This window comes from Mustela erminea, chromosome 11, assembly GCF_009829155.1.
Source record: "Mustela erminea isolate mMusErm1 chromosome 11, mMusErm1.Pri, whole genome shotgun sequence".
NCBI classification, from domain to species: domain Eukaryota; kingdom Metazoa; phylum Chordata; class Mammalia; order Carnivora; family Mustelidae; genus Mustela; species Mustela erminea.
The window spans coordinates 58,052,261-58,078,879 of record NC_045624.1 but is presented as its reverse complement, the minus strand read 5'-3'; the positions used below and the strand labels follow the sequence as shown (position 1 = coordinate 58,078,879).

The 26,619-nt window shown below is 35.7% G+C and overlaps 1 protein-coding gene across 3 annotated transcripts in view; it reads right to left on the bottom strand.

Moving 5' to 3' along the window:
* Positions 1–26,619, bottom strand: part of CRPPA (CDP-L-ribitol pyrophosphorylase A) — a 299,557-nt gene that overhangs the window by 132,308 nt on the left and 140,630 nt on the right. For all 3 annotated transcript variants that reach the window (XM_032304813.1, XM_032304812.1, XM_032304814.1), the window contains exons 7-8: positions 2,398–2,490; positions 1,823–1,915 (exon numbers count right to left, since the gene is read on the bottom strand). In XM_032304813.1, the coding sequence (XP_032160704.1) occupies positions 1,823–1,915; positions 2,398–2,490 (186 nt within the window). The remainder of the gene's footprint in view (positions 1–1,822; positions 1,916–2,397; positions 2,491–26,619) is intronic.

The following is a 26,619-nucleotide window of genomic DNA, read 5'->3' as shown; positions in this document are numbered from 1 at the left end:
CTAAGGATACAGATTCTAGATGTATTGTAATGACATTTTCCTATGAAGTTTAATAATAACTTTAATATTCCTATACTGAGTCTACATACATGAGTCCATATACAATGAGAAAAGAATGGGTGAACAAATTTTACTCAGGCAGTAGTAACAACTTTCCAATCTTAAGTAAATATTTTACAATGTTTATAGTATACAGACTTATAATAGTACTATCCTCAAAGTAGTGCTGGGAGACATTTACTCCTTAACTAGAGGTTTATCTGTCTTTTTCCTTAGTTTAATACAGAACACCAGAAAAGGAAAATAAAAATTCTGGTACTTACTGGGATATATAAAATAGAACTCAAAAGGAATAAACAGAAAACTGAATTGAAATATTAATAGAAAAGATACAAAGAACAGAGGTTGAGATACAATAGGTGATAAATAGAACAGTTTTAAAACTGGAACACGGTCATAGAGGTCATAGCAAGAAAGTAAGCTCAAGAATCCATAAAGTAGAGTTTCTTTGAGGCTTGGATAAATTTCTTCAAGGATGAAATTTTGCTAAAAATAAAAGTTGAGGGGCACCGGGTGTGGCTCAGTGGGTTAAAGCCTCTGCCTTTGGCTCTGGTCATGATCCCAGAGTCCTGGGATCGAGCCCCACATCGGGCTCTCTGCTCAGCGGGGAACCTACTTCCCCCTGTCTCTCTCTGCCTGCCTCTTAGCCTACTTGTGATCTCTGTCTGTCAAATGAATAAATAAAAAAAAAAATTTTTTTTTTAAATCCTTAAAAAAAAAAATGTTGAATTTCAACATTTTGAAGCCTAAGTATGAAGAGTTAAATCTGCACTGGGAAGCCTAAGTATGAAGAGTTAAATCTGCACTGGGAAAAAAATTTGATATATTTATACGTGAAAGAATGGGGGGTAGAGGGCACCAGGGTGGCTCAGTGGGTTAAAGCCTCTGCCTTCGGCTCCGGTCATGATCCCAGGGTCCTGGGATAGAGCCCCACATCGGGCTTTCTCCTCAGGGGGGAGCCTGCTTCCTCCTCTCTCTCTCTCTCTCTGCCTGCCTCTCAGCCTACTTGTGATCTCTATCTGTCAAATAAATAAATAAAATCTTGGAAAAAAAAGAAAGGAAGGAAGGAAGGAAGGAAGGAAGGAAGGAAGGAAGAGAGAGAGAGAGAGAAAGAAAGAAAGAAAGAAAGAAAGAAAGAAAGAAAGAAAGAAAAGGAAGAAAGAAAGAAAAGGAAGAAAGAAAGAAAGAGGGTAGCTCAGGTGGTTAGGCATCTGACTTGATTTTTTAGCTCAGGTCATGAATTCAGAGTTGTAAGACTGAGCCCTGTGTTAGGTTCCATGCTGGTTATGGAGTCTGTTTAAGATTCTCTCTCTCCCTCTGCTCTCCCCAACCAAATTAAAAAAAAAAGACTCTTGCCATTTGCAAGTCCACAATGTGGACGGATCAAGAAGCATAATGTTAAACAAAGTAAGTCAGTCGGAGAAAGACAAATAGCATATGATTTCATTCATGTCTGGAATTTAAGAAACAAAACAGATAACTTAAGGGAAGGGAAGGAAAAATAAAATATGATAATAAAAAAGAGAGGGAAGCAAACCATAAAGACTCAACTATAGAGAACAAACTGAGGGTTCATGCATGGAGGGAAGTGGGTGGGGATGGGCTAAATGTGTGATGGGGATTAAGAAGGGCACTTGTTGGGATGAGCACTGGGTGTTATATATAAGTAATGAATCACTGAATTCTATTCCTGAAACTAATACTACACTATACTATGTCAACTTCAATTTATTTTTTTAAATATTTGCATTAATTTACTTACTGAAATAACAACAACAGGATAGAGAATGGAAAGATTACTCTCTTCAAGCATGTTCAGTAACCTCTGGGTTTCCTCAAAATCAGAGGACATAACCTGAAAGACCAGAAAATAAAAGTGGAAAACAAGTTCTTAATGATTTAAAAGTTAATCCAAGGATAATTAAAAATTAAAGGGGAAAAAAATAGAGAACTTTCACATAAACATCCAAAACATTTACCAAGCTTAGTTTTCACTTTTTGAAAATCTTTAAAGGATACCCATAAGGTCCTACCTATTAAAATTTGAACTATTCATTATTCAAACATGTTTTCATCTTACCTGCTTCATACCAGCTGACTGAAAATGGTGTCTAAAGAAATGTCACCCTCTTCTCTTATCCCTCCTCTCTACCTTGTTAGAAAACATTATTTTCCATTTCTAAAGTTAAAAAACAAAACTTCCAAATACATACTGAATAACAGAACTCATCTATCAGAACTTAAAATCAAATAATTAAGAATCAAGAAAAAATTATTTTCCACATTACACTTATACTGAGGCTCAAGTGCTTTCAATCATTTAAATTCACTACTTACATTCACACAAACATAATTATAGCATTGCTCTAAGATGATTTGCTTAAGATCTCTGCCCGCAGGACACAAAGCCCCAGACGTGACTTCTACATGCTAGGAGGAAAAAAAAAAAAAGAAAGAAGAAAAATGAGTTTATAAACTAGATAGGAAGACCAAACCAAAACCTAAATGACTGTTAAAAGTGAGCACAAAACTGCTAGAGACACACAAAGCCAAGAATCATATATAAAAACAACATAATTCAGGCAAAAGTTTATAAAGCTACTGAGAAAAAGGCATTTGAACTAGTCCGTGACTAATGATTACGATTTTGGTAAACACAGATATAGCTAAAGGAAATAGTTTTAAATAAAAAAAAAGGTATAGGATATATGCAGGGAAAACCAAGTAACTTTTTTCTTATTCAAAGGATGTATTGCAGAACATGGTGGATAATTATTAAAAGGTTGGTTAGACAGGGTTGTTGGATGATTCTGAAAACATGTTAAATTCTACAATTACATAGATGTAACTAAACCTGTAAAGACTAGAACCAGGAAAAGCTGTTAAGAAATTATTATAGTGTAAGACAGAGAAATAAGACTTGAACTAGGACAATGATAGTGAAAGATGAAGAGATTACTACTAGAGGTGGTCCCAGACTAGAATTAGAATAGCACATATATTACAAAAATTTCCCTAATTGGGGGCACCTGGGTAACTTGTGATTTTGGCTCAGGGGATGATCTCAGAGTTGTGAGACAGAGTCCTCATAAGAGCTCCCCACTCAGTGTGAGTCTGTGTCAGATTCTTTCTCCTTCTATCCCTCTCCTTCCCCCTGCACTCACTCTCTCAAACAAATAAGACCTTTAAAAAAAGAAAAATTTTCCTAACATTTTTATTCCATATAGCTCAATATTCTAATAAACTTCCATTTTTTTCTTTTTATGTCAAATATGAACAAAAACTTACTTATTGAACTAGGGACTTTTTTTATCTATAGTATTGTAATTCCCCAGAAAGTCACATTTCCATGGTTAGCACTGGCATTACACTTACAACTCTTTCAAATCTACAGTTCTAAAATATAAAGCTTGTCACTTAGTAAAACATTAAACCCTGTACTTTTAAGAGCATTACATAGTAAGTAGGATTCATCCTAATTCTATGCAGTTTTGACATAGTATTAGAGAAGGGGAAGTAACGATTTTGAGGTCTTAGCAATGCTAGAAATTAGTTGGCTCATGAATTTTAAGACTTTCCTTACAGTTTAAAGTTCTTACTGAGGGGCACCTGGGTGGCTCAATTGATTAAGCATCTGCCTTTGGCTCAGTTCATGATCCCAGGGTCCTGGAGTCAAGTCCCAAGTGGGATTCCCTGCTCTGTAGGGAGACTGTTTTTCCCTCCCCTCCTCACTTGTGCTCTCTGTCGCACTATCTCACTCTCAAATAAATAAAATCTTAAAAAAAAATAAAGTTGGTACTGAGTACAAAGTTCAGAGAGAACATTAAAAAAATTAACAAAATAGTTCCATATGCATCAGCCATATATCGATAATAAAATATGGAAGAAACTGGATTTCATTATGCAACATGAAGTTTGTTCAAGGAATCGCATCTTCTAGATATTACAGGGAGACAATTTTGCAAAGGGTTTCTCATATACCCAAACATTTTAAAAGGCATTAATAGCTAATTTACTCCAGATTGACTTTTCAAAGATGTTTGCATAGCAGGCAGATTTGCAAAGATAGGTACATCTCTTCCTGGAGCAAATTTGCTTATGTTCCAGAAAATAAAGGTAGAGTCATCTCTCTCCCTGGGGCAGATCTGCTTGACATTCCAGAAAAATAAAGACAATGTCTCTTTTGTAAGAGGAGAATGCACTGACTTGCTCACAGTCCCTCAATACAAGTGCTCCCCAATATCAAAATTCTTCTTTAATGCACCCCATTGGGACTGCACCTAGTTATAACTGCATTTCCCTGTAGAAACTGCAATTCAGAAAGTCATTGCTACACTGTCATTATGCTTCTTAATGCTACTGCTGTAACAAATTATCTTTCCTCTGACCACAGAGAAAAGGTCTTACCCTAATACTTAAGGTATTAGCAAGAATGTGTGCATGCAAGTACCATATAATTCCTCAGATCCTGCCAAGTTTGACTTAACAGATGTGAAACAAGATAATCATATCATCAGTTATTAACTTCAACAAATATGAGTGAAATTTGAATTTTTAAAAATGATTGATTAAAAAATTATTTTGCATATACAGAAATAAGGTCTAGGATGAGAACATGAGAGATATTTAGCTTTGTGAGTACTGAAATGGAGAAAATTCTTAAGGACAGGTTTGAGATCCTTGAGTACAAAAACATCCTGTTTTTACCATTAGCAAGTACTTAATAGGTATTTTAAACTTACGACAATTTTTTTAAAGGAAAAAAATCATTTCAAGAAAAATAGTCTCTGTTCTTAAAACCAACAACTTGGAAAAGATTTTTTAAAAATCCCAAAATACCACTACCTACCTAATAAATTCAAAGTTAGATAAACACCAATCCCACAATATTAACATATGCAGTAGGACAAAAGGATGCAGAAACAAAAGCAATAATGCATTCTAATGAGGTGACTTTCATGCCTTTTTTTTTTTTTTAACTAGTTAGGAATGAAAAAAGAATAGAGTAAACCCAAAGATGATGCTAAGCTTCAGATCATTTTTCACTTCCAGAGAACTAAGCTTCTAAATGTTAAGAAAAGGGAACATGGAGAAGATTAAGACTTGGGATTTTGAATAGCAATGCATTTCATTTGTCAGTATTTGTTGACCCCCTTCTGTGAGAGGGAAACAAATAGCACATTTTAACTTCTACCTCAAGCCTGGTTCTGGTCAATCATACTGTTTATACCCAGACAAGATTTACTAGATTCAAATTCTATTCTAGAACTGTAATACCCACAACGTAGACATATCTATACCCCGAAACACTTTTTATACAAAATTTCTCCATTTCAAAGTTCTTCGTTTTAATTCACGTCTTCATGTGATTAACTTTATCTTCAAGGAGTTTGTGTAATTGGTTTTATTTTTTATAAAACTTTGACATTTTTACGTTCTTTGAGCTTTTGCTTTTAGACTCCAAGAGCCTGTTTGGGAATAAACATTTGGTTCACGCTCCCCCTCACAGATTTGTAGTCACTGTTCCATGATCCACAAGCATTATGTCCTATCCTGAAACTTATATTCCATTTATCGTTCACTTATTCCCCATTCGTTATGTAACCTGGTCGATATCAACATCAGGAGTTCAAATAATACATGTAGACATTGTATTTTATTATTCCTCTCATCATCTTTATAACAGACAATTTGGCTGACAGTCATATTCTTGGATTCCACTTGCATTCCCTCCGAAGTTCATAGACACAGCTTCACTGTATTTGGATAGCAAATACTGTGGAGATGCAAGAGGTCAGGTAGAGTTTTTCTTTAAAGTTTTGATTTTGCATTTTTGCTCCTAGGTCCTTATCTGAAGAACTCTTTATGAGGAAATTCAAAATCCTAACCAAAATCAGCACATGCTTACTTGGCAGTTGTTATTTCTAAAATTTTCCCAAGGCTATGTCCATTTGGTCTTACAGAATCAGTCATTTCAAGGAAATACTCTTCTAGTTTAGAAAATAAGCACTATCCATATGTTGGATGCCTTTAGCACCATTCACATCTATTCTCTTTAATTTCTACTTAGAGCACTCTGTAATTATCTCAAGTTTCCCACTATGATAATAACCTCTTATCAGTTGTATTCTAATTCTCATCTGCTAAATAGTTCTAAAAGTGTGTTGCTCTAGTCTTAATTTTATTTCCTCTGATAACTGTATTAAACTCTTTCAATACCATCTTTGAAGTTTGTTTTTAACCTTCTTGAATTCAAATTTTTACCGAATTCTATAGAACTAAAGGTATGAGAATATTTTCTGGGTAGGGAAAGCCTTGATGTTCTTACATATTTTTAAAATCTGATTGGCATGTGCTGCAATTCTTTTTTAGTATGAATTGTGCAGTTCTGTAATTTTTTTTTCACAAGTTGCAGAGCTAAAACATCATAGGCACTGAAAATTTTCCCTGCCTCTGTTGCTGTATCACAAAGATTTAAAGGATTTTCTCTGACTTCTTCCTGGCCTTGATTTCAGCGTCAAAGTGCTCTTCCTTCAATTATAACTTAAGAATTGTCTGGATAATCATCATTTCCCTATTACAATGTTTTGCAGATCCACGGGTGGGGTTTAGAAGATGAGCCAGATCAAGGTTCCTGTAGATTCAGGGGATCCCCTTTGTGATTCAAATACAACAGTTTTCCTGCTGTGTCATCACAGGATGGTAGAAGCAAGGGAACTCTTGGGGGTCTCTTTTGTAAGAGAACTAATACCTTCGTGAAGGCTCCACACTCATGACATAATCATCTCCCAAAGGCCCCACCTCCTAACACCACCACACTAGGATAAGTACTGCAACATTTAAATTGTGGGGGAGAGCACATTCAGTCTATGGCACTTGCATCTTACACATTCTCAAAAAAAAAAAAAGTGTCCAATAAATGTCTAGAGCATTTTAAGATTAATACTCCTAAAACTGAGCTTCATTTCATTTTTTTCAACAGAAAACATTTAAGAACATACAATTACATATATACCTGTGTTTAGATTAAATCTCAAATTGTAAAATTGTTCTTAAAGTCCTCCATAATCTACGTTTATTCTGTTCAAATCTTAACCATCCAACTTTACTCATCAACACGACATGTCAAAAATATATATTCTTTATAGTCACTGTCTTCTATCATCACAAACACTGGACTCTTTCTTGCCTGTGATGGCTTCAGCCCATACAGACTTCAGTATATACTTGTTTCCTAGTTAAAGCTTTGTTTCTTAAATTAACAGGGAATAAATAAAACATAAGCTGTTAGAGTATGAGATATAGATATATGCAGGCATAGTACCCAGCAAATGTTAACTTTTGTTGTTATTAAATATATTTCTTCTACTATTATTTCATGAATTATAACCAGTTAATAAAAGGGTCATGATCTAGGGCCTACAAACTAAAACAGAAATGTACACACAAGTATTAAATAGTAGCATTTCTTTTTACCACCTTTAAAAACAAACAAAAACACTGCAATTGATTTCTTCCTAAAATTGACACTCTAAAGAACTGTTTTCAGTTAAGTGTAATTTTTTTTTTTTTTTTTTTTTTTTGTCATACTCCTTTTCTCCCAACCAGAAAATATTTTTCATGGTTGAGTTTAAAAAACAAACAAACAAAAAAACCCCAAAAACAAACAAACAAAAAAACCCTGAGATTTACCTAAATATAGCAAAGGAGTCTTGGACACCTTTAATAAACAAAGACCACATTAGACAATGCTATTAGGTTGTTTATGAAAATGCTCTGTGGTATCATCTCATGCTGTCATTCCTAATTTTTCCACACTCAAACACAACAAATGGAACAATCTGCTGGCTAGAAGAACTCTTTGTTCTGTAAATATTTTGGTTCAAAGAACATTTAAACAAAATTTAAAACAACCTTCCAGTATGTTCAGTAAAATTAAAGAGGTATACCAAAAAACAAAAAACCATGAAGTACTTTCCTTACATCATGACAAATAAGAATTTAGAAAAGATTTACTATTAATGAAATGAACAACCATCTGCATACTGAAAATTCTATTTAAAGCATGGCTATTAGAAAAGGAGATGGGTTGTCAAAAAATGTTTCCCATTTCAAGAAGAGTTAAAGCTTAACTAAGTCAGAAAGACTTTGGTTCAAGTCCCATGAGTCAGAGGTTCCAAAAACTGTTTCTGAAAAGTCAACCTTCTTTTCAAAGAACATGTTGGCTAGATTATCTCTGAATCTGATTCCGTTAATTTCTCACGTCCCTCCCATCCAAGCAATGGAACTAATGTGAGTATAAATGAGCAAATCAGAGCAAGATACACTTTCCACTCTGTGGACAATAATAACAAAAGTCTTGTGGTTACCAAGGACTGTGGGGGAAGAAATGGAGAGATGTCAATCTCATGGTACAAAGTTTCAGTTATGCAAGGTAACTGAGTGCTGGAGGTCTAATGTACAGCATGTTAACCATAATTAATAATATCTTATTGTATACCTGAAATTTATTAAGAGGATAGATCTTAAGTTCTGACAACACCCCAAAAAATAAATAAAACACACAAAAAAACAGTAATTACATGAAGTGATAGATATGTTAACTACTTTGACCCTGGTGATCATTTCAAAGTATGTATGTACATCTTAATGTGTGTGTGTGTGTGTGTGTGTGTATATGTGTGTGTATATATATATATATATATATATATAAAATTTTTATTTGTCAATTGTATCTCAAGCCAAGGAAAAAGTATCTTTCTATACTACCAATTCACATTTCTTTTTAAAGATTTTATTCATTCATTTGACAGAGAGAGACACAGTGAGACAGGGAATACAAGCAGGGAGAATGGGAGAGGGAGAAGCAGGCTCTCCCCAGAGCAGGGAGCCCAATGCGGGGTGGGATTCCAGGACCCTGGGATCATGACCTAAGCAGAAGGCAGACGCTTAAGAACTGAGCCACCCAGGCACCGCTGCCAATGCACATTTTTTTTTTTTAAAAGATTTTATTTATTTGACAGAGAGAGATATCACAAGTAGGCAGAGAGGCAGGCAGAGAGAAAGGGGGAAGCAGGCTCCTTGCTGAGCAGAGAGCCCGCTGCGGGGCTCGATCCCATGACCCTGAGATCATGACCTGAGCCAAAGGCAGAGGCTTAACCCACTAAGCAACCCAGGCACCCCAACCAATGAATTTTTGAAAGGCATCTTCTGCTGTCTGTGACTGTTGAGACTGGACTAATCATCACTCCATGTGTTTATCTCTAGTGTATGAATGTTGTGCCTGGACCTTCAGAAGTTAACAGCCCAGATCCTCTTCTCCATTTTTAGTAATTTTCACCTGAGAAACTCGTTTAATAAGCATTTATTATTTTCTACTTTTGAAATGCCAATTAATCTTTACTTCATGGTTATTTTTAGGCTTTTGTGGAGGTTTAGTCCACCTAACACTGAGCATTTACTATTTTTAATTTTTTTAAGATACAGCATTAAAACTCTTTTTACAGGGCGCCTGGGTGGCTCAGTGGGTTAAGCCGCTGCCTTCGGCTCAGGTCATGATCTCAGGGTCCTGGGATCGAGTCCCGCATCGGGCTCTCTGCTCAGCAGGGAGCCTGTTTCCTCCTCTCTCTCTGCCTGCCTCTCTACCTACTTGTGATCTCTCTCTGTCAAATAAATAAATAAAATCTTAAAAAAAAAAAAAGAAAAAAGATCTTGTTTAAAAAAAAAAAAAAAAAAACTCTTTTTACAGTTAAGAACATGGTCTTTGGAGCCAAGCTCTCTAGCTCTGAATCTAGCTTTGCAACCAGGTTTCTTTTCTTTTTCTTTTAAGATTTTATTTATTTATTTGACAGAGATCACAAGGAGGCAGAGAGGCAGGCAGAGAGAGAGGGGGAAGCAGATTCCCTACTGAGCAAAGAGCCTGATGTGGAACTCGATCCCAGACCTTGAGATCATGACCTGAGCCAAAGGTAGAGGCTTAACCCACTGAGCCTGCCAGAAGCCTTGCAACCAGCTTTCTGTGTGACTTTGGGTGAACTGCTTAAGCCCTGTAGCTCAGTTTACTCATCATTAAAATAAACTCTTCAGAGCTGATAAAAAGATTAATTAATATATAAGGATTAACTTTTCCAGAACTTCTTCACTATAGGTGAGCTTCCTGGGAAGCTTTAGAGGAAAAAAGCTTCAAGGCACTATCATCAGATAACCATTCTGCCGTATTATGTAAACTATGGACCTCCAAACACGAACAGTGAGCTGCTACACCATACCAGGAGCCTGCTGACTCACAAGCTGCCACCAAAGACTCGGACCCTAGCCTGCTGGATATACCTTCCCTTAGTCCTAAATGCTGGGCAGACACAACAGCATTAGAACCAAGGTTCTGCCATGTCACAATTATGTTGGATCCCAGGACCGTATCACATCAGGGGAACGGCTGGTACTCCCTTGCTTATACAGCTTAAAAGCCACAGTGCATGAAGATTGAAGTTTAACATTAGCCCCTACGGTCCTTCTGCAGTGCTCCATTAATGCAATGGTTACTACCTCTATTCCTGAGTCCAGAGACTTCCCCCAATAATCACTGTTACAAAAGTATGAAGTCTAGTGTGAGTGCTGTCCTGTCATTCATCTTTGTTTGCTTGGCTATATTTAAAGCACAAATAACCATCTCTGCACATAGTGCTGTATTTAATGTCTGTTATAATTATTCCGCTCACTTCTCATTTAACTCCCACTTTTAAATAGCACCTTAACACATCGCCATACCTCCATTACCCCTTGGCATTTTATACCTTACATTAGAGATTTTTCCCCCTTTAAGAATCGACACTAAATACTTTAAACAATTATCTTATTGAAATCACAAAGAACACACATGTAACATTGTTATTATCCTCTGGTTGTGTGTTAAGAAAACTGAGACACAAAAGTTTAAATAACCTGTCTGAGATCATACAACCAGTAAGGGGTAGTACTCCAACTAAGGTCTATTGGATCCCCAGGGCCATTTCCTTCACCTCCACAATACACTGGGTGTCTGTTCATTCCAGGTGACTATTACCTCATCATGAAAGTCAAAAGACCTGTGCTCAAAGAGAATGATACTACAGATTCCAAAGTCAGCTCAAGGAAACACCTCATCTGGACAAAGTCCAGAATACTAAGAATTTTAATTGCTGCCATACACAATCTTCTAACTCAGATCATTTTTCTGGGTCCTGGACAGGGAATCACATTTTGAAGAAAGTTCTTCCAAAGCTGTTTATTAGACTTTATCCTGGAAAAAGAGTCACGGGTATCTGAAACACTACATTCAATACATACCGAGTAGCTGGCAATGGTAGCAGAAGTGATTACTGCGATAATAAAACCTTAAAAAAGAAAAAAAAAGTCCACCCTTTATATATCCCCCTCTGTTAAAATTCCTTTGAAGGCCATTATGATTCTGATGCAAAACTACAAGGGTTGTGGGATAGAGTATACAGACCTCAACCCTTACAAACCTGAGCACTATCACAACAAATTCAAGGTTCCCATTTCACCATACAAATTATACATCCAAAGCTGGATACTGTGTCTATAAAAAAGGTAAAGCTACTAAAAGCACATCTACTCAAGCTTCTCTTCCCATTAAGCTTCACTACAGAATGTTATGCTTTATATAACTAATGGACAATTTTGCAGTAAATGAGAAATTACTGCTTTTTACTTGTAAGTATTCTTTGGCAGGCATATTCTGTATTACCCATTCTGTCATTTTGTAAATGACAAAAAAATACATTAAAAAGGTATGTGCAGTAATATGACTTTTTAATTTTTTCCTGATAATCCATAAAACATTTGGAAGCTAAGCACTGGCAAGATGACATAAAAAAATCTCTGTGTTAATTAAAAATAAAGAAAAAAAAAGGCAAGAAGAGGGTATCCTATCCACTGACGGATTAGCATTTCAGTCATTCAACCATTAAGTATTTATTGAGGGCTCTGAGCTAGACCATGGATTGTACATGGAGAGCGTGGCAATGAACAAAACAAAGTTTCTATCCTTATGGAGCTTAACTCATACCGGAAAGATGAAATCAGGTTTAGACTTGTGTTTCTCCAATTTCAGTATGCATAAGAATCCCCAGGAATCTTGTTAGAAATAGATATATTTATTCCATTAGATGTGTGTTGGGGATCTAAGAATCTGCATTTCTAGATAGCTTCCAGCTGATACTGCTAAAACTGGTTTGTGGAGCCCACTTTGAATGATCCAGAGGTTAGAGAACTTGAACCCACTTTAATTTAAAAGCCCACTCTCATTTTCAGTAGATATACTCAAGAGTGTGCTTCCATACAGTTATCAGAAGATAATTTTAACTCTGACTCTACTGAAGCCATTGTATTTCCATACTTCCTAAAAGAAATTACCCATATCTTGATTTAATCAGTATGATAAGTATACATGAGTAAATTTAAAGAATTACTTCAACTGTTTTTTTCCAAATTCTTAACCAAATTCATAGCACAATCTAATTCACTTTTACAAAATTTTAACTTTTTCTAAGTAACATAGACACTGTCCAGATGTATACAGAAGTATACATTAGAGCCCATTTCCTATATAATTATGCACTAATGAAGTATGTACAAGCTATATTCTAGGCAAAATATGGATTTAAATTAATGGGAATCAACACCAACAAAAATTTCAAGTCAATTTTATAGATGATTTAAATAGTTAACTAAAACCTATAGTTTATTACATGTAACTACACACTCATTAGAAATTACAAATACAATACTTATAACTTTACTCCCAACCCACTGTAAACTTTGAGCACTCATGAAATCTAACAGGTTGTATTAACTGCCCATCCTCAAGAAAAGTCAGCAAAGTCAGGACACGTTTTCAATTGTCACATGTAGAATAGGAAAGTACTACTGGCACCTAGTGGATAGAGGACAGGGATATTATCTCATATTCTATGACGCAAACACCAGCCAACCTCCAAGATTAAAAAAAAAAATTATCTATACAAGTAAGTCAAAAGCATAACTACTGCGAAATCCCACATTAGATGGAGAAATCTAGTTTTGGGTACTCAGCACTTATTTGAGAATCAGTAAGTTATACCAAAAGCAGTAATATTCTAGCAACTTTAAGGCTTTAATATTGTCATTCTTTTTATAAGGGAAATACCAGAATTTATTTTTAGCAAGTGTTTTAATATTTTTATACCACTAATATGTCAGGTGTATATTTTCAAAATGAGTAAAAAGAGGAGGTATATATTAAAACCAGATTTGCAGCTCAGTAAGCTCTGTACCTTGCTTTTCCATTTTATTTCATTTTAAATTAGGTATGAAATACACCTTAAGAAACCATAATCAGCTACAATTATGTATAAGCAGATTAGTGAATTCACATGCTCTTCTGTCACAGAGGAACTCTCCACTTGATTAACTTTTAGGGAATACTTAATACCATTCCAACACTTGTACAATCCAAATGGTACCATTGTAATTTTTCAAATCCTACATAGTAAAGCCAAAAATTTTTCATTATTGTATTTTTCTCTCTACTGGGATGTGTAATTCCCATATTTATGTAGAAAATAAAATTTCTGTCTCATACAACTTTTCATTATAAGTTGCAGAATAGTAACCTACTGAATATACATTATTTAGTGTCTAGGTCCAAAATGCTTTTATAATATTAAAGATAAATTACTTTTTAGGGAAAAGTAACTAAAACATGATCGTGTGACTTATTTCAGAAGTGTGTGAACACATGTACACTTCAGGATATTTTTTAAGCCATATAGGCCCAGATAATAAAGAAAGGTAGATTCGTATCTTGACGTAGAATCCTATTTTCTACTGTAAAAAACAAACCTTAAAGTGTTGCTTATGGACCTATTTCTTCACCCCACTTCAGAGGCGCCTCTGCACATCTCATTTCCTCATCACTCACTCTCTCTGTCTCTCTTCTTTCCTGTCAGAAGGCCACTGGACACCAACTTCAACTTCATCACTGCTGCTGACTCATGTTCATCTCACCTCTCCAACATCTGCTCTTTGCCCTTCCCTTCCCTCCTTTTGTGAAAATAGTTGTCTTCTGACTGGGCAATCAATTAGAATTTCTTGGGTGTACATTATGTTCTAAACTCCTCTCAACAGTTCACGTGATTGATGGATGCCCAGCGGCTACCTCTTTATCTCCAGAAATGTATTTGGCTGACGTCCAGGTGGAGAAGTTTTCCCGACGCTTGCTTGTTCATCATCCTATCACCATTAACCACAACTATGTATCTGGTTCTCACCATATACACAGCTTTGTGCAAGGATCAGTGATAAAAGAAATGGTGAAAGAGACGGGTATAAGAATGTAACAATAAAAGACAGAACATGCACAGTGACATACCACTACTGATGAGTAGTTTAAGAAGTCCAAGAACGAGAAAAATGGGGACAACTTCATGAAAAGACTTATATTAAACTGAGCCTCAAATGAAATCTGAAGCTCACTAGTAGGGATGGCAATACAATTAAACAGAATGCTGAGTGAAAAGGACAGAAAATGACAGAATTTCAAGGCATGAGCAAGATAATATGTTTCACTACGATGGAGAGAACATAAGGAGTAAAGGTTCAGTACCAACTGTGAAAGAGATCAAATAACTGGCCAAGTTGTATCGACTTTAACTCACAGGCAATGAACAGTCACTGAAAGGATATGATATCCATCCAAGAGAAAAAGAGATTTGAACTTAAGCAGGCAAGTACTTCCAGGCTTTGGAAACAAGATGCCATGGATAATTTATTAAGACCACAAGCTCAAATGGATATATTTGGTTCATTTTCCCTCGAACAACAAAAACCCCAGAGCCATTATTTAACTAAAGCCACCAGAACAATAGAATAAACTACTTCATGGTATTACAAAGTAGACTTATACTGCAAGCAAATAGTTGAAATGAAATTCATCTCCAAGCTCATTAGGGGAGACACAGTAATTCAAAGTATAAAATGACATTTTAAAAACATGTATCCTATATTTGGAACCAAAAAAATCAAAGTGAAGTGAAATCACAATAAATAAGCTCTAAAATTTGATCTCACTTTAAATAGCCTAAGAAAACTAGTAAGTACATATTCATCAATATCAACGGATGAAGTATAGAAGCTATAATCTACACTCCAAACAATCTTTCCCAAACATTTTTTTCAGATTTTTATAAAGACTTTCCTTCTAAACATGTTTACCATGTATGTATGTAAAATCAATTTCCCAAATTAGAAGAGTTGATTTTTAACCAATATATGCCCCAAAGTAAATGTTGGGTATTGTTTTGATTTGTTTTTAACTCAGCATAACAGTTGTCTAGAACTTATGAGCAATGACCTCATTCTTAAGTGGACAAGGATGCAGAAAAGCATTTTCCCAAATTAACCATCTGGTTCCTTGAGAAAGGGTAATATTTCATTATGTGCCTGTGACTCAAAAACATACACAAAGACAAAAGACATAGATATGCATATAAAGTACACAAAGTGGTATTTAAGGAGGATTATACTTACTCCCTCATTAATAATGACTCTAAAACTATGACAAGCAGTTGCAATTATAAACTGCTAATTTTATTCAATACAGAGTGAATATAATTAATACCATCCCAAGCAACTAGGTGGTCCAATAATTTCGAACATTTTTTTTTTTACCTCTGGAAATCTGATCAGGAAATCTGGCTAACATCCCAAATAAACTCAAACAAAGTAATTGGATGGTCTTCAACAAGTTTCTGTAGTCTTGTATATATACCAAAACCACATACTCTAACTGAATTAATTGTGTCAGTATTGTTCAGTCAGAGGTCCCACAATAGTGTTTACAGTGTTATTTCACTGTACTTCACAGTGTTCGTCTTCAAAAAATGAACAAATCCTTTATCTTTAAACAAAATATTGTGTTATATGCCAAAATCAGCATAAAATAACCCCACTTTCAATGAGTCTTACCATGTTGCAATGACTTAATCTGTTCTGTTTCTTTAATTTCTGCCCTTCTAATTCATTTGCTATTTTTGATGTTGGTTGAACTAGTATGCCATACACTGAGTCTAGTTAGGTCTGTAAGAAAAAGCACAGATCCATATATTCACTGGACATAAACTTGAGGGCATTAGGCAAAATAAAACTAGGTATCACAGACAGCCTCAACAAAACCAAAGGATGCCTTAGACCCAGGAAAACAAATGGGTCTCAGTTGTACTCTACTAGTTATTGGTGGTTGCACAGAACAGTAATTAAATTATGTGCTCCAGGAAACAGGAAGGAGTGGATAAGCAAATACAAGCAAATCTCCTACAGATCCTGTTTGTTCCAAATATAAGATAAGCACCTTTTTTTAAGAACCTCATTTCTTTTCTTATATGAATGAAAAATGGGTTGAAAAGACCTGGGCTTGTAGGGGTAAATATGATGTAAGAAAACATGAAATACTACATGCCATCTTCTAAAGAATTTTACGTTAAGAAGCAATAGTCAATATAACCTTCTTACAGATATAACTGGTTTATGTCATTTCCAGCTCAAGTTTTCCAACAGTTCATTTTGCTCTTAGGACAAAACTTCAGTAACAACAGCAGCAGCACTGGCGGTGGTGGTAACCTTCACAGAGCCTGTCCCCACATGCCAACTCTGACCTCCACTTGAACCTTACAAGTCTTTCAGCCCACTCAGCAAACTCTCTGAATGCCTTTCACACACTCTTTCTCCTGGATTTCTTTTAGCTAACTCCTGATCGCACTTACAGGTTTAACTAAATGTTCCATCTGCCAAGAGATTCTAGCTCACCGCCCTCCTCCTGCAATCTAAATGATTCTCTTGGGCTCTCTCTCACGTTAGCATACTTCACATTTTGCTTAGAATAGTTATCACCATTAGTAACTAAACATTTTTTTGTATTCATTTTCTATGTTATTCCCAACTCAACAGTATGTCCTTGAAGGAACCATACTTGTTTAGTTCAACTCCCTATATCCAGTGACTAAATTTTAACAGGCATGTATTATTTGGTAAGTAAATTAGGGAATTAAGGAATAATGAAGAATGACCACATTCTTATTAATCCCTTACTTATCAATCCTTTACTACTCAGCACAGTATGTATCATAAACTATTTTTCAACATTTGTTGAGTTAGAAAACAATGATAACGGACTCTTCCACTACTATCTCATGTACATCTGGAGAGCTCTAGATCTAAAGTAGGTGGAAATATTTCAAACTCCTTAAGAAATCCAAGAAATATAACAATCCTGATAATAAAGCGTTGAAATTCAAGTATGAGTGAAATGTTCATGTGTATGGAGGGTGGGAAGGGTGTCCTTACTTAGTTCCTTATTTATTTTTTAAACCAACCCCTTTCATGTATTTGTTGTATATCATCTTAGAATTTAGATATATAGTTCACCTCCTAAGGTAGGTTTCAAAAATTTTGGACAAATAATTTTAACACGCAGACCCAATCTCTTCCTTTAATATCAATGAGAATCATTTTTTCTTTTCATGCCAATGAGACAATCCTCCCACTGTGTACTGAGCAGATCGACACCCCACTGATCTGCCCAATAGTTTCCTTGATTTCAACACTGATGACTTCAGCTTTTTTTCTACATTCTTTTCAGAATGAGACAAAAGCACTCTGGGAGATAAAGATATTAGAAAATGCGGTGCTTTGTGTTTGCCTGTAAGTTATGGGCTGAACAATGACACAAGATAAATTTTCCCTTATGGAAGAGAAAAATATGTAAAACTAAGCTATTCCTTATAAGGGGACTTCTTCCTGCTGTTAGGAATAAACCCTGTTAAGCATCTGCGATTTTTTAGTTCTTATATTTTACCTTTCTTATTTTACCTTTCTTAGAAGAATATTTAGTAGAAATAATAATAAATGAATTTAAAGGATTAAGGTACATAGCATAGTCTTTGGCACATAAAAGGCACTCTAATTCTTAGTGTTGTGGCTGATTGAGAAAAAACATTTTGTGAAGTCCTTCTGTGGTTTAATGGTTTTTAGGCAAATTTAGAAGCCAGGAGAGACTTAGCAGTTAATGAATGACATCCCCTTCCAAATCAACCAAGATCCTCTAAGTTTACAGGACACACAAAACTCTTCTTTATAAGTTCTATAGTAACTTTTAGTTTAACAAAAGTCCAAAATATCTCCTCAAAGGAGTAAATTACAATTAAGAGGGCTTGAGAAATACCTGTTGTTTAAGATTTATTTAATTATTTTAGGGGTGCCTGGGTGGCTCAGTGGGTTAAAGCCTCTGCCTTCGGCTTGAGTCATAGTCCCTCGGTCCTGGGATCGAGCCCCACACTGGGCTCTCTGCTCAGCGTGGAGCCTGCTTCCTCCTCTCTCCCTGCCTGCCTTTCTGCCTACTTGTGATCTCTGTCTGTCAAAAAATAAGTAAAATCTTTTTAAAAAATGAATAAAAAAAGATTTATTTAAGTATTTTAAATATTTTAGAGTGAGTGAGTGTACCCACAGAGCAGAAGGAGAGGGAGAGAGAATCTCAAGCAAACCCCATGCTGAGCATGGAGCTCAAAGCAGGACTCAATCTCACCACCCATGAATCATGATCTGAGCGAAACCAAGATTCCCACACTTAACAGACTGCCACCTAAGCACCCCATTGGTGGTACTTCTTTCTTTTGAACATCCACGTGCATCTTGGCTTTATTAAATGAATGAAATCCCTAACTCCAAATCAAGCCTAATTTTTTAAAGTTCTAAAGTTATCATGTATACTTATGGATCAATTAAATACTAGAAATTTGGAGATAAACTTAAGTGCTTAGAAATTAGAAATAACAAGCAGAGCACACATAAAGAATAAAGGGAAGAAGATTCTGGAAAGAGTTGCTTTAATTTTCAAGTCTCTACAGATCTCTCCATAAAAATAGACAGTACAAGAAGAAACTTCAAAATGCAAAACCTGTAGTTATTATTTACCACAAAACCAGTATTAGTGGGTAGGGATAAACTTCCAGCAACTGTAAAGACCCCCACCAAAGAGGAGGGGGAAAGAAGGAGTCCAAAGAAAGTAATACAAAACCATCATCAGGTATTCTCTGGATAGCTTACCAGGCCATTCTGGAAAGAACAGAAAAACTCAAAAGAGGCCATCTAATCTCCAGTTCAAAGTTGAAAACAAAGGAGCCACATGAAGGTTCTCACTCTGTTGGAGATTACTGGGAGTCTGAGCCCAAACTAAGAAAGCACTTTATGAGTCAAAGCATCATCCCAAAATGTCTAAATTGACAAAGATGCATTAGAAGTCAAAGAGAAGGTCCAAGTTAAGAAGAAAGGTAAGAGAGATGGAAGTTCATCAAGAGCCTGGCCATTTCTTCCATCTTTTCCTGAACAAGTGAATAAGAAGCATATGCCATTGAGATATAAAATTTATTCTGACCCATCCTTTCCTCCTAAAAGTAGATAAAAATCTTTCTTACTTAAAAAGTGGCAAGTAGAGAGGACCTCAAATCTCGTAAGAAATAAAATAGAGCAGCTGGGTGGCTTAGTCAGTTAAGCATCTGACTCTCAAATTCTGCTTAAGTCATGACCTCTGGGTTTGAGGGTTGTGAGATTGAGCCCCACATCAGGCTTAGTACTGGCCATGGGGTCTGCTTAAGATTCTCTCTTCCCCTATGCCCCTCCCTCCAGCTCTTGCATGCTTGCATTTTCTATCAAATGAATGAATGAATGAGGCGTCAAATAATGTCCCTACAGGCAATACACACACATCAGATACATTCACCAAACAAATGAAAGCCACAACCCAACACTTAATAAGCTAAAACAAAATGAACAAACTACAGAAGTCAGAATTGGAATAAATCAGAAACAAGGTAATTAGAACAAAAAACTTGGAAAATAAGAAAATAGTGTTTCAGAAATGAAGGGTAAATTAGGAAGAAGATAGAAGAAAGTAAGTATCACAGCTAACACCTCAAGAGAAATATAAAATTTAAAGTATGAAAAGCTTAAGCTAAAAAAATTTTTAAAAACCAAGAGAAAGTATAGCTATAAAGATAGGCAAATAAATAAGAATGTAAAAAAAAAAAAGAAAACTAAAGTAACAGAATGAAAAAAAATAATAAAATAATAATGCCATCACAATTTCATGAAATAAAAAGACAAGAAATTTTACTGTAAAAGAACACATTGTATACATAGTAATATTAACCCAAAAGGGCCAACAGTAAGAAAATTCTAGTAAGACTGGACTTCAAAGAAAAAATATTTCACTGGGCATCCAGGCAGAGACCAGATTTTAACCACGCTTGATCCAAACAACTCATGATAGAAGACAATGCAGAACCATATTTAAGATGCTCAGGGAGAAAGTTTTGAACCAATGTTTTCATTAAGCCAAAATCAACTTGTACATTTTTAACCACAGAATAATTTTATTCACATGCAAGAACTTGGAATACTGTGTCAAGGAACCCTCCCTAAGAAATTTCCTGGAGCATAGTTTCAGAGAACCAAAATAATCTGCGAAGTACCAACATTAAGTCTTCTTAAAAATAAACATTTACAGGATGACTGTGTGGTTCAGTGGGTTAAGCTTCTACGTTTGGGTCAGATCATGATCTCAGGGTCCTGGGATCAAGCCCCACATGGGGCTCTCTGCTCAGCGGGGAGCCTGCTTCCCTCTCTTTCTCTCTGCCTGCCTCTCTGCCTACTTGTGATCTCTCCTCCCTATCAAATAAATAAATAAAATTTTTTAAAAAAATAAAATAAAATAAACATTTACTTGTAGATCTAAAAATAAAGAATGGGTGTGAGGGAAATATTATAGTATATAATCATTTATAATTGGAAGAGAAAATAAAAAAGGCTTGCTGTCATTTTACAAGTGTCACTTGGTAGTTAATTAAAAGATATCAATTCAAATTAGATACTGAAAGCAGAGGTAGCAAGAAGATGACACTAGTTATTTTCCTTGCTGCCCAGGAGATCGATTAGACAAGAGCCAAAATAATTTAAATCAATGTTAATAAAAGACAAAGGTATTTCACAGGAATACTTATATAAAGGTAGTCATCAAAGGAAAATGGAGGAAAATCTTTATAAATGCAAAAAATGATACACATTATACAGAAACTCATAAACAGTATAAGAAATAAACCATAAAACTTAAAAAACTGATTACCCAGAGAAGAGGAAAGCAACAGGGTACAGAAGACAGTGACAAAACTTAGACTTCTTTGAGTATAATTTGCTTTATATATTTGATTTTGATAAAAGTTCATGTAAAATTATAAAATAAATTTCTTTTAAAAAAGCAATGTCTGAAAATAAGCCAAATAATTTAGTGTTTCCAGATAGCATCATAACCAATTAGAAGTACTATTTTGAATTGACTGGAAAACACATTAATTTGATTGTACATCCTAACCAGGATATACCCTCAAGACAGTGGAGGAAAAAATACCTTACATTATTCTCAGGAATCAATTAGCATGAAATAAATCAAATGTGTTATGTTGAAATTATGTAAAACACTAAATTTTACCACTAGACAAAATGACAGAGATAAAACACACTTTTAAAAAAAAGTCTGCATTCCCAATTCTAATTTCAGTTGGAAACATCAGTAAGAATTAAGGATGTGTTTTATTATTGTTAAAATGTCTATACGGCCTAGAGCAATCTATACTTTTAATGCCATTCTGATAAAAATTCCACCGGTATTTTTCAAAAAGGGAGCAAATAATCTTAAAATTTGTATGGAATCAATAGAGACCCCAAACTGATATGGAAATGTTGAAAAAGAAAAACAAAACAGGCGGCATCACGTTGCCTGATTTCAAGCTTTACTACAAAGCTCTGTTCACCAAGACAGCATGGTACTGGCATAAACACAGACACATAGACCAGTGGAACAGAGTAGAGAGCCCAGATATGGACCCTCAACTCTATTGACAAATAATCTTTGGCAAAACAGGAAAAAATATACAGTGGAAAAAAGACAGTCTCTTCAATAAATGGTACTGGGAAAATTGGACAGCTACAGGTAGAAGAATGAAACTTGACCATTCTCTTACACCATACACAAAGATAAACTCAAAATGGATAAAAGACCTCAACATGAGACAGGAATCCATCAGGCTCTCTGCTCAGCGGGAGCCTGCTTCCCTCTCACTCTCTCTGCCTACTTGTGATCTCTCTCTGTCAAATAAATAAATAAAATCTTTAAAATAAAATAAAAAAAAAAGAAATCAAAAATAGAGCTTCCCTATGACCCTGCAATTGCACTACTGGGTATTTACCCCAAAGATACAGATGTAGTATCAAGAAGGGCCATCTGTACCCCAATGTTATGGAGTATTATGCCTCCATCAGAAAGGATGAATACCCAACTTTTGTAGCAACATGGACGGGACTGGAAGAGATTATGCTGAGTGAAATAAGTCAAGCAGAGAGAGTCAATTATCATATGGTTTCACTTATTTGTGGAGCATAACAAATAGCATGGAGGACATGGGGATTTAGAGTGGAGAAGGGAGTTGGGGGAAATTGGAAGGGGAGGTGAACCATGAGAGACTATGGACTCTGAAAACAATCTGAGGGTTTTGAAGGGACGGGGGGGTGGGAGGTTGGGGTACCAGGTGGTGGGTATTATAGAGGGCACGGATTGCATGGAGCACGGGGTGTGGTGCAAAAATAATGAATACTGTTATGCTGGAAATAAAAAAAAAAAAAAAAAAAAAAAAAAAAAGAAATAACACGGAGGACATGGGGAGATGGAGAGGAGAAGGGAGTTGAGGGAAATTGGAGGGGGAGATGAACCATGAGAGACTATGGACTCTGAAAAACAATCTGAGGGTTCTGAAGGGGCGGGGGGTAGTTGGGCCAGCCTGGTGGTGGGTATTGTAGAGGGCACGTATTGCATGGAGCACCGGGTGTGGTGCATAAACAATGAATTTCAATACACTGAATAGTAATAAAAAAATAAAAAATTTATTAAAAAAAAAAGAACCCCCCCAAAAGGATGTGTTTTATTTTTACCAATGACAGAAACTGTTTTTTTACCTCTATTCAACAAAATAAAAACTAGAAACAATAACCAATTTAGTAGCAGCCAGCTAGAGAATTAGTTGACTTAAGGTTTGGTCAGGAAATCAGTCTAGAGGTCATTGTGAATCTAGAACACAAGGTCAGACCAGAAAGTGGGAAAGCTATCAAAATATTAGCATAATGAGAAAAGGACTAAAGCTAACTTGAAGAGGCTTCTAATGAATGGCCAAAACTGGACTATTTGAGCACTAGTAAAAGTGTAACTGCTATGGACTGAATCACATCAAATATATTTTAAAATCACGACTCTGTATAATCTTTAAGAATAAAAACCCCAATGATACCCTCAAGAGCAGAAGTCACAATTCCACTTTCTTGAATTTTACTTCATATCATTTTGCATGCTTTAATAATAATGATTCTAGGCACTAATGTTTGCATACACCAAAGAAATTCAAAAGACCAAACTTAATGTACTTTCTTGGGAGAAGCATACATCACCACCTTTGAAAAAATTTATTTTTTGCCAAAGAAAAACTTTAATCCAAATCCAAACAAACCTCTAGACATTACTATAATTTCCAGAATATACAGGTGACAGACAGACATGCTAAGTGACACCATACAGTTGCAATCAGTAAAGCCCATAATGTGGGCATTTCTAAAAGAAAATCTACTCTATTAAAAAAGAAAAGAAAAGAAATAGAGATAAAAGCTATAGATTACAAGAAAGTTAAAATGGTTATTTGTGGACTTATTTATTTATTTATTTATTTATTGAGAGATCACCAGCAGGGGGAGAAGCAGCAGTGGAAGCAGAGAGCCTGATACAGGGCTTGATCTCAGGGCTCTGAGATCATGCTTTACATCAAAGGCAGATGCTTAGCCAACAGAGCCATCTAGGTACACAGTTTGTGAACAATTTTGAAAGAGAATGAAAGGTACACTGAAAGATACAATTATTCCAGAAAATGGGAAACAAAAAGGATAATATATATAGCACAATTGGAGAAAAGTGAACAATTGCTGGGCATTTGAAGATATTAAGCCATGAGTATAGATATTTTAGAGTGTAATTATGATTACAGTTTAAAAGATGAAATCTTTTTTGTACATATACATACTGAGACATTTACAGATGAAAAGACAGGATAGCTGAAATTTTCATCAGCATAATTGGGGGGTGGTAATGAGTAAAGAGAAAACAAGATTGGTCATGCATTGGTAATTGTTGAAGCTAAGTAATAAGTACATAAGAATTCATAATAATGGTCTCTCTTTTTAAGTATGTAATTGAAAATTTCCATCATCATAAGTGACACCTGGTGGTTCAGTAGATTGGGCATCCAACTCTTGATTTTGACTCAAATCATGATCTTAGGGTTATCAGGTCAAGCCCTATGTTAGGCTCCATGCTCGAGGAGCTCATCCTTGAGCTTCTTGGTATTTCCCCTTGGTCACCTCACCCCGAGATCACATGTGCTCTCTCTAAAATAAATAAATCTTTAAAACAAACAAACAAACAAACAAAAAAGGGTGACAGAGGGAGGGAATAGCAAAGGAAAAGGAAAAAAATATAGAAAGGAAGCCTAGCAGAAGCTCAGAAACTATTTAGTTTCTTCTAAAATTAAGTCAATATTTAGTATGTTTTATCAGATTACACAATAGGGCACCTAGGGTTATATTATAGAATGATCAACATAAAAATTTAAACAAAGTAGTCATTGACTATTTTCCCTATTGGAATTTGAAAATTTGTTAGGCTGGTTTATATTGGATAGAACTATAATTAATTCAGGAGATTAAACTCATTCCTTGTTTAGCATATGTCCTTAGGCTGCTGGTTTTGGCTAGTCAGCTCCATTTGTTGGTCACTGATTTGAAAACTATTCAGATGTTTCTGATCAACTTTGGTCTTTGTCATATAGAATATCTGATAAACTCAATTTCTAAGGACTAGTTTTCATATCAAACAGATTGGGTTTCCATTTACTTAACTACGGAATTATAGTTTGGTTTGGTTAATGATTTCTAATAAATAAGACTCAGACTTAAATACAGTATTACGTCACATGTACAGGAGGCTACAATGTCCACAGTAGTGGGTATTTTCTTTTCTAACTTAGGAACAAATTTATGTTTGTGGCAGACAACTTCTAAAAGAGATCCACAAACAATTCCCCCACCTCTCAATATTCACAATCTCACAGAATCCCCTCCTCTTGAGTTTGGGTTGGATACATTGACTTGCTTTGAATGAAGACAACAGGACACAAGTGACGGGGTGTTACTTGTAAAATCAAGTTAGGAGGGGCGCATGGGTGGCTCAGTGGGTTAAAGCCTCTGCCTTCAGCTCAGGTCATGATCCCAGGGTCCTGGGATCAAGCCCCGCATCGGGCTCTCTGCTCAGCAGGGGGCCTGCTTACTCCTCTCTCTCTGCCTGCCTCTCGGCCTACTTGTGATCTCTGTCTGTCAAATAAATAAATAAAATCTTAAAAAAAAAAAAAATTCTCTCTCAAAAAAAAAAAAAAAATCAAGTTAGGAAAAGACCATGCCTTCAATCCTGAATAACATGCTGTGAGGCAGCTTTGTGGGTAAGGCCACACGGCAAGGGATTGAGGTCTGCCAACAACTACTTACATAAGCTTGGGAGCAGATCCACGTGGACATGGATGGTTCAGGTGAGATTACAGCCTCAGCCTGCAGAGGACAGCTTGATGACAATCAAATTAAAGACCCTGAACCAAGGCCAACTGGCTGTGCTGTGCCTAGACTTAGGTCTCACAAACCTGTTTGGAATTTTATTTGCTTCATGGGTGAAACGGAGAATGGGTGAAAGGATTACCCAGATTTAAGGGCCTAGGCAAAACATACACACGCCAGAGGCTGAAACCTTAGCAGATGGAGGACAACTGCTTTGAACAAGAATTTGTGAAATATTAACTATCTCTAACATTGAAGTTTAAGGGTCTAAGGAACTTCTAATTGAATTTACAAATCTGAAACACAGGCTGGTGAATAATTAAACACAGGGCTAGAGAATGATTTTATCTCTAGTAAGCAGACAATATATGAACCCATCATCATGGTTTTACAGAGAAAACCACTCACCAATATAGGAAAACCTAAAATTTATGAACAGGATCCTATGAACAAAACTAAGAGGAAGCCACAAACAAAAAAGGAGGTTCAGAAAGACAATATGTTATAAAAATGGGATGAGATTCCTTCTAGAAGAAAGTATTAGACAAGAGGGTCAAGTGCTGCAATACATCAAGGTAAGGACTGACCAATGTCTTGTGGACTGCCCAAAGGGTCACTGAGGATCGTGCTGAGAGTAACTCCTGCGGAAAGTGGGACTGGAAATCAGGCTAGAGTGAAATAAAGAATGAGAAGTTAAATTATTCTAATTAAGGATGGCTTCAGGGTAACCTGACTTAAGAGGATTTTTTGTTTTGTTTAATTTCAGTTAGTGGAAGG